The sequence below is a fragment of the Eleutherodactylus coqui genome, chromosome 1, assembly GCF_035609145.1.
Source record: "Eleutherodactylus coqui strain aEleCoq1 chromosome 1, aEleCoq1.hap1, whole genome shotgun sequence".
In the NCBI taxonomy this organism is placed as follows: Eukaryota; Metazoa; Chordata; class Amphibia; order Anura; family Eleutherodactylidae; genus Eleutherodactylus; species Eleutherodactylus coqui.
Window position 1 is genome coordinate 219192986 of NC_089837.1, and position 13620 is coordinate 219206605.

Sequence of the window (13620 nt, forward strand, 5' to 3'; positions counted from 1 at the left end):
GAAAACAGGACCTGTTGGGAAACCCTGGTGTAGGCAATTGCCACCCTTACAGATGTTCAAATCCTACTACATAATGAGGTCACTAAGCCGTTAAAGTGGTTCACTGGAAGGTTTTTACTATGCATGCCTAATATATTGCAGTTTCCCCTCCTCAGATGGACCAGTGCTCGCGATGTCAACATTGGGTCTATGCTCCAGCTATCCATGTGGGTCTTTTGCCCCAAAAGCTGAGGGAGTATCCCAGACTAAGCACATCGAGTATTGGAGAATCTGGCACCCATCTTACATACATGAACAGGCAACTGGGACGAACCATGGCAGCAACATTAACCCCTTGAGTGGCGGGTTTCCTACCACCCTGTCGTGCCCACCAGGGCAGGTTTTTTAAAATGGTCTAATCATTGAATTTCAACTAATTTTGCAGTTGCGTCTCAAGAGCCATAACTTTTTCATTTTTCCATTGACACAGCCATATAAGGGCTTGTTTTTTGCGGGACAAGTTGTGATTTTTTAAACAGGGGGGAGGAAAAAAAGAAATGGGGAAAAAAGAAAAAAAGGGGCCATGTCATTAAGGGGTTAAATAATGTATTAACTTCCTTCTCTGGGTCATTACGACGCATGGATACCACATGTGTGATTATATTTTTGATTTTTTACAAAGTGAAGGGAGACAAGTGTTTTTATTATTTTTTTATAATTTTTTTAATTTTTTTTTTTAATTTTTTTTTTCTTTTGTCCCTTTAGGGGACTTCCACAGGGACCCATCAGGACCCCTGATCACATTCCGGGGGTCCGATGGTGACAGCCCTTTACATGCTGCAGTGACAGCCCTTTACATGCTGCAGTCACATAGACTGCAGCATGTAAAGGGTTAACATAGCAGAGATCGGAGGTTTTCTCTGATCTCTGCTGTAAGAGCTAGTACCTATCTGTCCTCTGACAGCCAAGCACCAAGCTCTCCCTGCCACAGAGACCATCGGCTTGCTTCTGACAAGCCGATGGTCTCTATGGCAACCTGTAAACAAAGCAGGGAGATTGCCGACATATCGGCAATATCTTCTGCTGGTTTTTCAAAGCCCTTGCTTTGTTCTCTGTGGGTCTGTGCAGGCAGAGCACAATGTCACAGCTTGTGACATTGTGCTCTGCAGCTCCCATAGTGATACATAGCCCGGAAATCTTCCGGGCTATGTTGCTATGAGCAGTGGAGCTCGGCCCCGGAAGATTTCCGGGCGTGCCACTCAAGGGGTTAAAGGACTTGTTTGTTGCTGCTCAGAAGCCCATCTATGAAAGAAGACAGCAGAGCACAGCAGTAGCTGATGGCCAGACTGGGAGCCATTGTGCCTGCCCTCCAGAGATCACGGCCACCCAGCAGATCGTTTCACTCAGTTAGAAGTGTGCAAGCGCCAGCTATCTCTGCTCCATGGCGGGGTGGTCAGTCCTCTTGTAACAGGCAGTAAACAACTGTATAATACACATTTACAAGAAAACAGGGAATTTTTGAAAAAGACATGGTGAGTGCTTCGGTTTCCTATTTGCAGTGGTTCCAGAGACTGGGATATACCTTTAAAAAGGGGGGTACCAGGTTGTCTGACTTGTTTTAGCAAACAGGTTCCCCGTGTATTAAAACAAATCTGCTTATACTTCTCTCTCCCAGCTTCCCCACTCCGGGTCTCCATCGGACGTCATGTTTACAGGCTGCAGTAGCCTGTAACATCCTAGACACAGGCTGCTGTAGCATGTAAACATTATGTCAGAAGAGAGACTTGGAGTGTGGTCCTGGACACAGCGGAGAGAGCTGGGAGAGGAGAGTCTAAGCAGATTAGGTATTTTAAGAGATGGGAAGCCTGTCTGCATAAATAAAGTCAAACAACTTCTTAAATATGAATATTCTGCAAATACAGTCAAATTCCGCAGTGAGATTTCGCAGTCAGCATTAAGTCTTAAAGAGCACATCATTTAGATGTTAAAATCTTCCATTTTCAATTTAGGGGGGAAAAAATGTTTTACCATTTAAATTTTATCTAAAACAAAAAAAAAAAAAAAATCACAGTAAGGAGTAGGAAGAGGTCATCCATAGTCTGACCTGCTGTCTACTCAAACGGTATCTAGCTCAAATATAATTGTACATTTCAAGACTCTGGCAACCCCAATTTGGGAACTGGCCCGGGTCTGAGTTTGTCCACAAAGCATTTTGAAGACTACAGCTCCATTACCTTTTTTATGACCAACTGTGTTCACAGTGGAGCAGTAAATTTGGGTAAAGTTCACCCTGCTTACACTTTTGTCACTGACTGTAGAATTCCTGAAATCAGGTTCTCCAACAAAGGCTTTCTTAGAAAGTAGGCATCACTGTGCACAACCTCATACTGGGGAATCAGCGAATTTCAGCTAAAGGAATAGCAGACATCATGGGGACTTCTTCTGAACGTGTTTGTGTCATTATCCATGAAGAAGCTTTCTGCAAAGTGGGTCCCCAAATGTTTGACAACAGATGAGAAAAGCATGCAAGTGAAAACTTCCCAGTCCATTTGTCAGCGTTTCCGGACTGATAAGAACTTCCTGGATCGACTGGTCACTATGGAGGAGACCTGGATTTATTAGTATGACTCTGAAACCAAGGAGCAGTCAAAAGAGTGGAGGCACAGTGGTTCTACTTGCCCAAAGAAGTTCAGCCACTAAGGTGATGGCGTCTGTGTTCTGGGATAAGGAGGGCGTGCTGCTAGTGGACTACCTTCAAAATGGTTCCACCATCAATGCAAGGCATTACATTGAACTTTTGGATCAATTGAAGGCAGCTCTGAAGTCCAAAAGGCGCAGCAAGCTGTCCAAAGGAATCTTGTTCCTGCAAGACAACGCCTCCGCTCACACTGCACAAGTGACCACGGCAAAACTGGTGGAGCTAGGCATCCAGCTGGTTAACCACCCACCTTATTCACCAGATCTCGCTCCCTCCGATTATCATCTGTTTCCAAATCTGAACAAACACCTCAAGGGTACCACATTTCACACCATTTCTGATGCCATGGCTGCTACGGATGACTGGTTTGAGGCCCAACCAAAAGCCTTCTTTTTGCAAGGCTTACAGAACTTGGAATACCGATGTAAGAAGTGTGTTGGAATCAGTGGAGAGTATGTGGAATAAATGTAAAGTTTCATCTTCCCTTCTCGTATAAGGCAGCAGCCCCTCGTATAAGGCAGTGACCCAGTGCAGCTTTGGTGTCCGAGACCTTTGACGAGCACTGACTGCGAAACACCTCGTCAGAGGCCTCATGTCCTTGGCACGCGTGGATTTTTCATGGATTTCACTGCGAATAGTCATTAAATGGTTATTGCTTGCGGGAGATTGTGTTTTGTACACAGATGCACAGCAGATCATCCGCGCAAAAAAAAAAAAAAAAATCTGCAACCACACCTACCTAATTGATTTTAAACCTTCAAATCCGCAAATGTATTTGTGGATGCACTGCAGATCCCAAGCCCCCATGAGTGGAGCCACATTCACACGTGATCCGCGATAAGATGGAGCATGCTGTGATTTATTATCCACGTGTGGCATCCGCAAATCATTTAAAATCAAATCCGCAGGTGTTAAATGAAGTGCGGGTGCCCCATGCTTCTCTATGGGTGCGGCTTGAACTATGGCTCACCCACGCGGGTTTTGCAAATCAAATCCGCCTGTGGACACTGGGCCGAAGAGAAATCAAATAAACTCTCACCTCCAAGATGTTATTCAGGTCAGAAAAAAGCCAAACTGCGAATCAAAACCCCCACGGTTGTACAGAAATGAACTACGTTTGCCAGTAAATCCCGTCTCCCGAGGTATCCTACATGACGCCTTGTTATTTTTGGTATGCAGCATCTCGGCCAGAAATGTAACACATTTTGCAGTGAAGTCCTGTATTAAACACTAGTCTGCCCTTCTGCACAGACCCCATGAGACAGTGTCACTTCAGTGAGCCATCGCCATCCTATCTGTGTAGGACTTCTATACACTAACGCTATTGTGCGGCTTCGCTGACGGCGAGAAAAACTGACTACAATAGAACAAGCAGTGAATTCCTCTTTGGTGACCGAGGTAGGGTGTACACAGATTCCACAATGTCTATGGAATGTATTGGCAATGGTCGCAAAATAAAAAACATGACTGCACCACTATATATTACACAGTTCAGAAGTTAGAAGCCAACTTTTGTTCTACTCTGTGATCAGCCATAGACTGGTTCTAATCAATGGAAGACATTACTACAGAAGGGGGAAGACATTTCTAGGGCTTCTAGTTACATTGCACAATATGTACAGCACACACTCCCATCTTCTCAAGGGTCCATACACTGCATTATGCCCTGTTGCCATCAGTCCCTGTGAGGAACGGACATAGCCCGGTTGGGTATTCCACAGACAGCACACATACATCCAACCTACAGCCTATATGCAATTGCGTATGGGCTGCAATGGCATGGGAAATACAAACATTAAAGAAAGAAAAAAAAAAAAAAAAAAAAGAACTACTGCGCATGACAGACGATGAGCCACTGTGGTCATCCACATGCCAGAAAAAACGCAGAGTCACTTTATTTTGTGAATTGCGCATGACCGCGGCAGCTCACCGTTGGTCATGTGCAGTATTTTTTTTTAAACCCTTTGCAATCCAATTTTGGATTCAGGGTTTCCTAGAGGGCTTTTTCTTTCTGCCATTATACAATGGCGCCATCTGCTGGCTAGAGCAAGTACTGCAGTATGGGACATACTGAAGAGGCCCCCGACAACAGAGTGGCCAGTAATATACAGTAAGAATACCCTGCCGGTCGTCTTTTGACATCAGAGCTGTACAGCCTTCAATCAGAATGTCTTTAGATGTCAGACAGTGGTTTGGAAAGGGTTAATATTTGTATTTTTCGGGCACTTACTAATCGAGGACGTGGATACCTGCAGCCCATAGGCAATGCTAACTGCGTATGGGCTGCGGGTCGGACAGCCTCCATTGACTTTAATGGAGGCCATTCGCATGGAGTTCACGTCAAAATAGAGCATGCTGCCATTTCTCCTCTGCTGGCAGAATACACAATTTGTACGTGTGAGTGAAAAAGTGTTAAGTACATGCTTCGCAATGCCTGCACTTTGCTGCAGACGACGATTGCGGATAGCGCCACTGGAATCTGGCCTTACAGCTTTGGCATATTAAAATATTTACAAATATTCTACTAAAAACTGCATACGGCCGGGCTCACACGAACGCATGTATATTGCCTATTACGCCTGCACAATATGCAGTGAATGGCTTCAATGAAAGTACATTGATTTTCATGGTTTCATTTCACACTTGCGTATATTTATTGTGTATATTACACGCATTAAAAAAAAATGCAGTATGTTTTATTTTACCGTGTATCACACGCATATAGCCTTATTGTTTTCAGTGTGCGCATTTATGCACGCGTGTTGCTAGGAGACATAAGAAGTTTAAAAAAAAAGAAGAAACTAAGCAGCCAGTTCATGACAGTGTGCATGAAATGAGCAGTACATGCGTCAGTATACGCAACCATCAACACAAACGCAGGGATATTCTATTCCATATGCAAATAAAGCGCTGCGCAAAAATCTTTAAGATACGCTCTCTGTACACAGATGCAGTTGGTTGATCCTAAATACACAAAAGCAAATTGGACATATTCTTTAAGTCAAAAATAAATAAAAAAACAATGCATGAAAAGCATCCAGTTCTAGTGGCACATGCAGCTAGAGAATCTCGGGAAGCTATTTCCTTGGGGTGTGCGACAAATGGTCTTGAACTGCAAGCAGCTATGAACCCAGTGTCAGCTTGAATATGCATCAGTTGCTCAGACGTGCCGAACTAAAATGTAGCCGAGCAAGGCGGTCTTAAAGGCTACAATTAAATATTAATTTTAGAGATTGTACAAGCTAGACAGGCAGCAGAAGAGAAACCCCCAGCAAATCTTCAGATCATTAATACACCTATTCTCCGGCACGTAATCAGATTGCACAATTGGCTCTTTCCAGGTGGATGAACGGCATATAAAGCACTTGAAAGGGATTAGCAATATAGGTCAGCGACAGCCTCCCTGACAGTCGCTCTGCTATTTTCTTCTCATCAGGTTATGGAAAAATTACACCCTTGCACTACCAACTACAAATGGCATATTGTGCAAGAAATTTGCATGATGCCAGGAGAGTCAGTTACCGACGCTGTGTGACATGAAGCAGGTAGTAGCGTAGTCCTCGGGTAATACCAGAACGGGCGCTTACTGCCATGGCTGCAGAGTACTTGATTATTTCTCAAAGTGCACTATTCAGAGGAAGAAAAAGAGTCTATTACTGCGGCCATTTGGAAGGTTACAATTGACATTGCATTAGGGCAGTCAATATCTACTTTTGTGCACTGTCCCTTAAAGGGGTTTTCATATGGGAAAGTTATAGTTATAACGGGGAGCATTTCAGCCATAAACCCTATAGGCTATAGTGGAGAGCTGACAAGAGGTCTATGTGAAACAACCCCTTTATTGACGGCCAATGCGCTTTTTAGTGACGTCATAAATGGGTTTTAAAACTTAAAGTGGAATACAGACAGGCTCCTGTTCTAACCACCAGGAGAGAGATGAAACCTCAGATCCTGTCAGTTTAACCCCTTCCATGCCCCAATCAATAGCAACTGCAGCATAGAAGGAGCTCTCTCCCCCCGTCATCTGCTTAGGTTGCCCATCTGCACTCCGTTGTGCAATCGCAAGGCACCAATGGGTTCCCATGGTAGCCAGAAAGCCTGTCAAAAGCCTCCATTTCCGCCATGTAGCTCCTACTAGACCCAGTCTCCAGCAACATGTAATAGGCTGCAGTCATAGGCTTACTAGAATGCACTGCATTAGTAATGCAGTGTATTATCCTAGTGATCAAGTGATCGCTTCAAGTCGCCTGCAGGGACTGAAAAACAGCAATAAAAGTTTAGTGCAAATTCATTGTTGCCAATATCGTTCCTTGATCTAGCTGCTCCAAACCAGAGGTCCGCTTTACACCACAAGCAGATTTCAGTGACATGCTCTGCCTGCACTTGCTCGTTTTACCCTTCAGCAACCCTAAACTACAACTTTAAAAAATCCATAAGGACTCAAAGCATCAGCTAATTAAAATGTCTTTTCACATATTACAGAAGACACTAAAGACCATCTATGAATCCTCACACCATACTGTACCAGTGGAAAATGGAAAAAAGTGCTAGCATGAATAGGAGTAACAAATGGGCTGGAGGCTGAGCAACAGAACATTGCTCAAGATATCCCATTTGTTCTTAAAGGGGTTGTCCCGCGAAAGCAAGTGGGGGTATACACTTCTGTATGGCCATATTAATGCACTTTGTAATGTACATTGTGCATTAATTATGAGCCATACAGAAGTTAATCACTTACCTGTTCCGTTGCTAGCGTCCTCCTCTCCATGGTGCCGTCTAATTTTCAGCATCTAATCGCCAGATTAGACGCGCTTGCGCAGTCCGGTCTTCTGCTTTTCTGAATGGGGCCGCTCGTGCCTGAGAGCGGCTCCTCGTAGCTCCGCCCCGTCACGTGCCGATTCCAGCCAATCAGGAGGCTGGAATCAGCAATGGACCGCACAGAAGCCCTGCGGTCCACCGAGGGTGAAGATCCCGGCGGCCATCTTCACCAGGTAAGTAAGAAGTCACCGGAGCGCGGGGCTTCGGGTAAGTACTGTGCGTTTTTTTTTTTTTAAGTCCCTGCATCGGGTTTGTCTCGCGCCGAACGGGGGGGGGGCATTGAAAAAAAAAAAAAACCCCGTTTCGGCGCGGGACAACCCCTTTAAGGAGAAGCTCTGCAACCATTACTTGATATTCTTAGCCTCTGTGGACCATAATCTACACCGAACTGCTGCGGAAGGCTTGTACTTGGGAATTACTGTCTGTCCAATAACCTGCCCCTCATCACTTAAAGTTAGGGCTCCTTCACATCTGCGCCAAGGGTCTCCATTTTCATACCACATTAAAGGAGCAGGTAAACAGCGTCCAGTAGTCAAACAGACCATATCGATCATATTGATGTCCGTTTGGGTTTCTATTCAGCATTTCACTGGTCAAAATAGCACCGTACGTTGTGCCATTTCGTCCTGTTTAATAGCATTCAGCAACAGTGGTTCCAAATGGAACTTGGCGCCGATGTGAACAGAGGAGAACTAATACATAGCCTATATTACACTGGGGAAAACAACCTTCTGGGAGCCCTTGCTGTGCATCCACGTTCTATCTGAGGTTAGTTCCCATTCTTCAGCACTACACTATCTTCTAGGCATTTGTTTCCAGAAGGAGACCTTAGGCTGCCTGTCCACAGGCGTTGTGGTATCCTGCGGCAGGAGCCGGCAGGCAGATCTCCGCTATCAGCCTATCTGATAGATAGGCTGACAGCGGAGAATGGCGTTAAATTCGCAACATGCTGCGAATTGCCGCCCGCGAGCAAAGAATGATTCGCCGCTCGTAGACAGGGGGCGGTGGGGTGAAGCACTCTCCATAGCAACGCTTGTGAGAGCTTTCACTACATTTCGCCGTGGGGAATGGAACAGCCTTCCGTGCTGTTCCTATTGTAGCCAACAGATCTGCAGCACTGACTTTATGCTGGGCGTAGATGCCCAGGGGTCTGACGGCTGCTGGAGATTTTCAGTCGGTTATAGCAGTGTGTAGCATGGCCGTCTGTGCAGCTGGCGCCAAGAAAAGAGAACGACTCTGCTAAATCAACCACACAGCAAAAGGTTAAGCATGTAACTACAGCTCCACATGCTTTTTCATTTATAACTGGAGGTAGGCTTTAAAGTGGAACTCAGTCAGCCTAGTACAGAGACGAGTCCGATGCAAAGATACGGTTTGGCCCATAGCAGCTATCAAAGAATACTGTATTCTTGAAGGAAGTCTTGTTGACTGACACCTTGTATCTGCATGTATACATGGAAGACATCAATCACTGCTGACAGGGTAAGAGAGCAGACACAAGTAGGAGTATGTTATATTCCTACATATATGGCAATAGCCAAACGTGGTATGGCCAAAGTACACAGGACGGATCTGCATACTAGGATAGCCATACAACAGAAAGATGCCAGGTGTGACTGCAGCTTTCCAACTTGGACACACTGCCTTGATACATCTATTCCTTTATTCCTTGGAGCTCTGCAGTGTTACATGCCCGTCCTTTCTTCTGGCGTCTCGCTCACTTCTTGCTCATTATCCCTTTTCTACAGCAGACAAGTCCTTGGAAGTAAAATTATAACCTTCAATTTTAGATAGGATTCTAAGGAATGCAAAGGCAGTAATAATATGCCGCTACCAACATGACTTATGTGACAGTGAGCAGTGCTGTTCTCCAGGAGAAGTGATAAATGTCTGATAACCGGGACCTCCCCATGGTTGCAGGGAGAACTCTAAAGGGAACTTATCGCCTTTGAGCCCCATAAACTACGTTATGGGGTTCAAAAGATGAGTGACCAGGAGTCTGGGAAGCACAGTTTCATACTCACTGGGTGCGCTGTGTCCTTGTGAGGTTGGCACACGCACATAGTGCAACTCTTGTTCAGACTGCTCCGTGCACAGGTGTCACGCTAGGTGTGTGCGCACAAACTTCAGGGAGTCCTAGCGCAGGAATAGGGCACCTGGCGAGTATGATACAAAGCTTCCTGGGCAGTTTATGGGGCTCAAAAGTCATGACCGGTTCCTTTTAACCTCTCCCGCTATAGGATATACAGATACATCCTGCAGGGTTGGGGTATGCATAAAGAGAGATCACATGGCTGATCGGGGCTATTAACCCTTTAAATGCAGCGGTCAATTTTGACTGCGACATTTAAATCCGCCAAACGATGATCGGGAGCCGTGTGAGTGTCATGTCAGCCGTGGGCCTTCTGAAAGGCCCCAGGGTTGTCATGGCAGTATGCCTATCAAGCTATCTCCGTGGAGGAGCCGTCAAAGCATTGCTAGTAGAGATGAGCGAGCGTACTCGGATAAGCACTACTCGCTCGAGTAATTGGCTTTATCCGAGTATCGCTGTGCTCGGGTCTAAAGATTCGGGTGCCGGCACGGAGCGGGGAGCTGCAGGGGAGAGCGGGGAGGAACGGAGGGGAGATCTTTCTCTCCCTCTCTCCCGCCCGCTCTCCCCTGCTCCCCGCTGCGACTCACCTGTCAGCCACAGCGGCACCCGAATCTTCAGACCCGAGCACAGCGATACTCGGATAAAGCCAATTACTCGAGCGAGTAGTGCTTATCCGAGTACGCTCGCTCATCTCTAATTGCTAGTTTTGGTCCCCTATAGGGGACTGGAAAAAGAAAAAAAAAGTTAAAACAAGCATAATAAAGTTTTACTAATTGTTGAAGAAAAACAAAGTAATAAAAACCCCTTTGCCATATTTACAATAGAAGAATCTAAATAAAACAAAGATACATATTTAGAATCGCTGCATCCGTAAAACTCTAATCTATCAAAGTAATACATTTACCGCGCACAGTGAAGTTGTCCGGGGAAAAAAAAAAAACCACAGGAGAACGCCAGAGATGCGCTTTTTCAATAAAAATCAAAAGGCCGTATGAATTCAAAAATGGTACCCATGCAAACTACAGAGCGTCCTGCAAAAAAGGAGCCCTTGCACAAATACGTCGACAGAAAAATAAAATAGTTATTGCATGCAGAAGACAGCAGCAGAAAATAAAAAAAAATAAAAGGGCCACGTCATTAGGGGGTTAAATGGAGAGGTAGTCAAGCATGCATGGTGTCACTCCATTCAAACTCCTCCACATTGTAGCCTTACAGCAAGGAAACTGGTACACAGTACCCCCCCTCCCATGTGATGGGTGAGGTCCCAGGGAAATATGGGATCACTTTTCCAGCGAATGTCTTTTTTTTTTTTTTTAAAGACAAAAAGGTACCAGATCAGCTTTAAAACAGCCCTAATAGTTCACTAACTGGAACCTCATCCTTCCTGGAGATACTGATATATCCTCCTGTAAATAAAGTTCAGCATCGTTTATGTTTAACTTCTGCCTCTAAATGTACATTAAATACAGAAATCTAGTTGCTATTAATATAAGCAGTATAGCATATAGGTTAATACAAACAGCCGTAGATCGGTATAGATCACTTAGTACCCACCTCAATTTCACAGACGTAGTCCGTTTTATCTAACAAGATCACTTTACATGGAACAGTTTTTACTTTTTTGGGGAATTTAGTGGGAATCTCCTTCTTAGTCTCAGCTGGAATCTTCTCTTTTATTTCCTTATTTTCTGGTTTGTCTTCTTTTTCATCGAGTTTTTGCGTTTCGAGCTGTTCGTTCTCCTGTGCAGCCACCTGTAAGCAACAGAAACAAACTGTCCAAATTGGAGGGGATGAAGACAGAACAAATACTCTGCATGCAGGTTTATGTAGTCAGTTCTGTGGTGAATATTTTGTTTTACTATCTGACACCATGCTCATCAGGGGTTACATCTTTACCCGCTGGGTACTGCTATATATCACATGCTACGTAAACCCATTTGTTCTGGTTAGTGATACTGAATGAAGCCTAAGTGACACCTCTATTGGCAGATGGCTAGTTTGCAACGGGAGGTTATTTTCCAATACGGCCTAATGGCCCTTTTACACAAGACTATTATCGTTCAGGCTCCTGCGGGAAACATATGCAGCGACTGACCGACTGAACAACAATCATTTAGTTTCTACATGCAGAAAACTGAACGTGCCATTCGGTATAAACAGCAGTCGGTCATTTCTGACCAACTGTCTCCTTACTGTGGGGAGAGAACACTCCCTGGCCAGCTCTACCTCTATTCCGGCAACGCTGTCAGTAATGCCATTGGTACTGGTGTATCTTGTCTCCACCGAAAGTATGGCTGAAGACATGGGTTGGCCGAGATCAGTGACAGGGAATGCCCTGCTCACGCCCCAGCAGTGGATTGAGTGCTGTTGCCTGGGATCCCTGGAGTTGATGTATGTATATGAGCCATGTTCTGCTGCCTCCTGGCCCCGGTCAACGGTGTTTTTTGTAAGTGCCGTGTGCTTATCAATGGGTCGCCGCTGTCATGGGTCCTTCTCGACTGTCCCCATTATCTGCTAGCGCAGGCCCATGCATTTGAGGGCAGGCGGGGGGAGAACAGTGCAGAGGCCGTCGTGGAGACTGGCCTTGGCCGTGAGCCGCAAGGTGCAGGGAGAGGAGATTGCAGTGGGGCAGGGAACTGTAACAGCGGCCCAATTAGCAGTTATTATACTGACACCGGGGCTATTGCGGACACACTGACAACAGGGTGACCAGTGTGTATGAAACGCTGAGGCAACACTCACATCTGCGGGGTTGGCATGAAAGCTAGACACTCACAGCAGCAGGCTGTCAGCCAATGAATATTGCGGACCTCGGTGCCCCTCTGAAGTTGTGGCCGCAACTTCAGTGCCGGGTGTATGAGGCAGCAGGCAGAGCTCAGGAGGCCACGTCTGCTGCAGCCAATCAGCCGCTGGGGACATTGCCTGCGACTGAAGACTGGCAAACCCTGACATCCGGTGTAGATAAGGTACACCAGTTCCAATGCCATCGATACTTGCTCCTGTGTAACATCACTGGAACAACCTGCTGGGCATAGTTTGCCCACAGCTCATCCAGTGTAAAAGGACCTTAAAAGTTAAACAGTTCAAACTTAAAAATGTCCTAAGATGCACCAGATTTAAGACTCCTTATTCTAAATGTAGATCACTTATTAGTTGACTTAGTTTACACTACAAATTTCACAAAATGTTGGCACAATTGATGGCAATTTTTAGCTCAATTTAGGCCACCATGCCTCCTTAGGACAAGTCAGAAAAACTGTCCAAAAGTGTCTAAACGCATGATAAAAGTGGCGCAAGCATACAAGACCGTTTCCTGGTGTAAATCTTCTCCACAAACCTGCTGTATTTTGAGTAGTAAATAAACCCCAGTGTGTACTATAGCATGTGTGAAAATAAACGTATGATTCTATGCAGAATAGAGTTTCTAAGCAAATGATGGCATAAACCTCCTGGTCACTACAGATTATGTGAACCATGCAGAAAATATGCTCTACTGCTCAAGGTTTTTTTCCCTAAACAGAACCTTGTAACATTTTCCCAGTTTAGGGTTGATGCTCAACAATGCAGAAATGGATTAGTCTTTCCTAGGCCGCTCCTACTGAATCATATAATCGGCATCACTTAAGAATAATTTTATTTGTATAGCGCCAACTTATTCCCCATGGTGTGCGGCCATAGTCTTGTTCCCTGCATTAACTTTCCTTCGATCTGATAGACAAGTAATGATTGTAAAGGATTATACAAGCAGGAAACAAAATGTGTTCTAATCAGGTCATGACAACCACTAGAATTCACAGTTTACAAGAGGTTATACAAGGCCGGTCTCACACGGGTGGAATTGCGGATTCCGCAATCGCCGTCCACACAGATGATCCACGGTAATTCAAAAAATAATCACCCATTGTGCTCTATGGTCGCAGACATGCCTGCAACCTATATGGAATTACATACCGTATGTGTTGTGGGAACCCACATTATCGCTAAGCAATAGCACAGGAAATACAAATGAAAAAATTCTGGTGCCACCAGGGGG

General features: G+C 45.2%; 1 protein-coding gene across 13 annotated transcripts in view; it reads right to left on the reverse strand.

The window, feature by feature from the left end:
• Positions 1-13620, reverse strand: part of EPB41L2 (erythrocyte membrane protein band 4.1 like 2) — a 143828-nt gene that overhangs the window by 76438 nt on the left and 53770 nt on the right. For all 13 annotated transcript variants that reach the window (XM_066605547.1, XM_066605548.1, XM_066605546.1 and 10 more), the window contains exon 3: positions 11142-11339. In XM_066605547.1, the coding sequence (XP_066461644.1) occupies positions 11142-11339 (198 nt within the window). The remainder of the gene's footprint in view (positions 1-11141; positions 11340-13620) is intronic.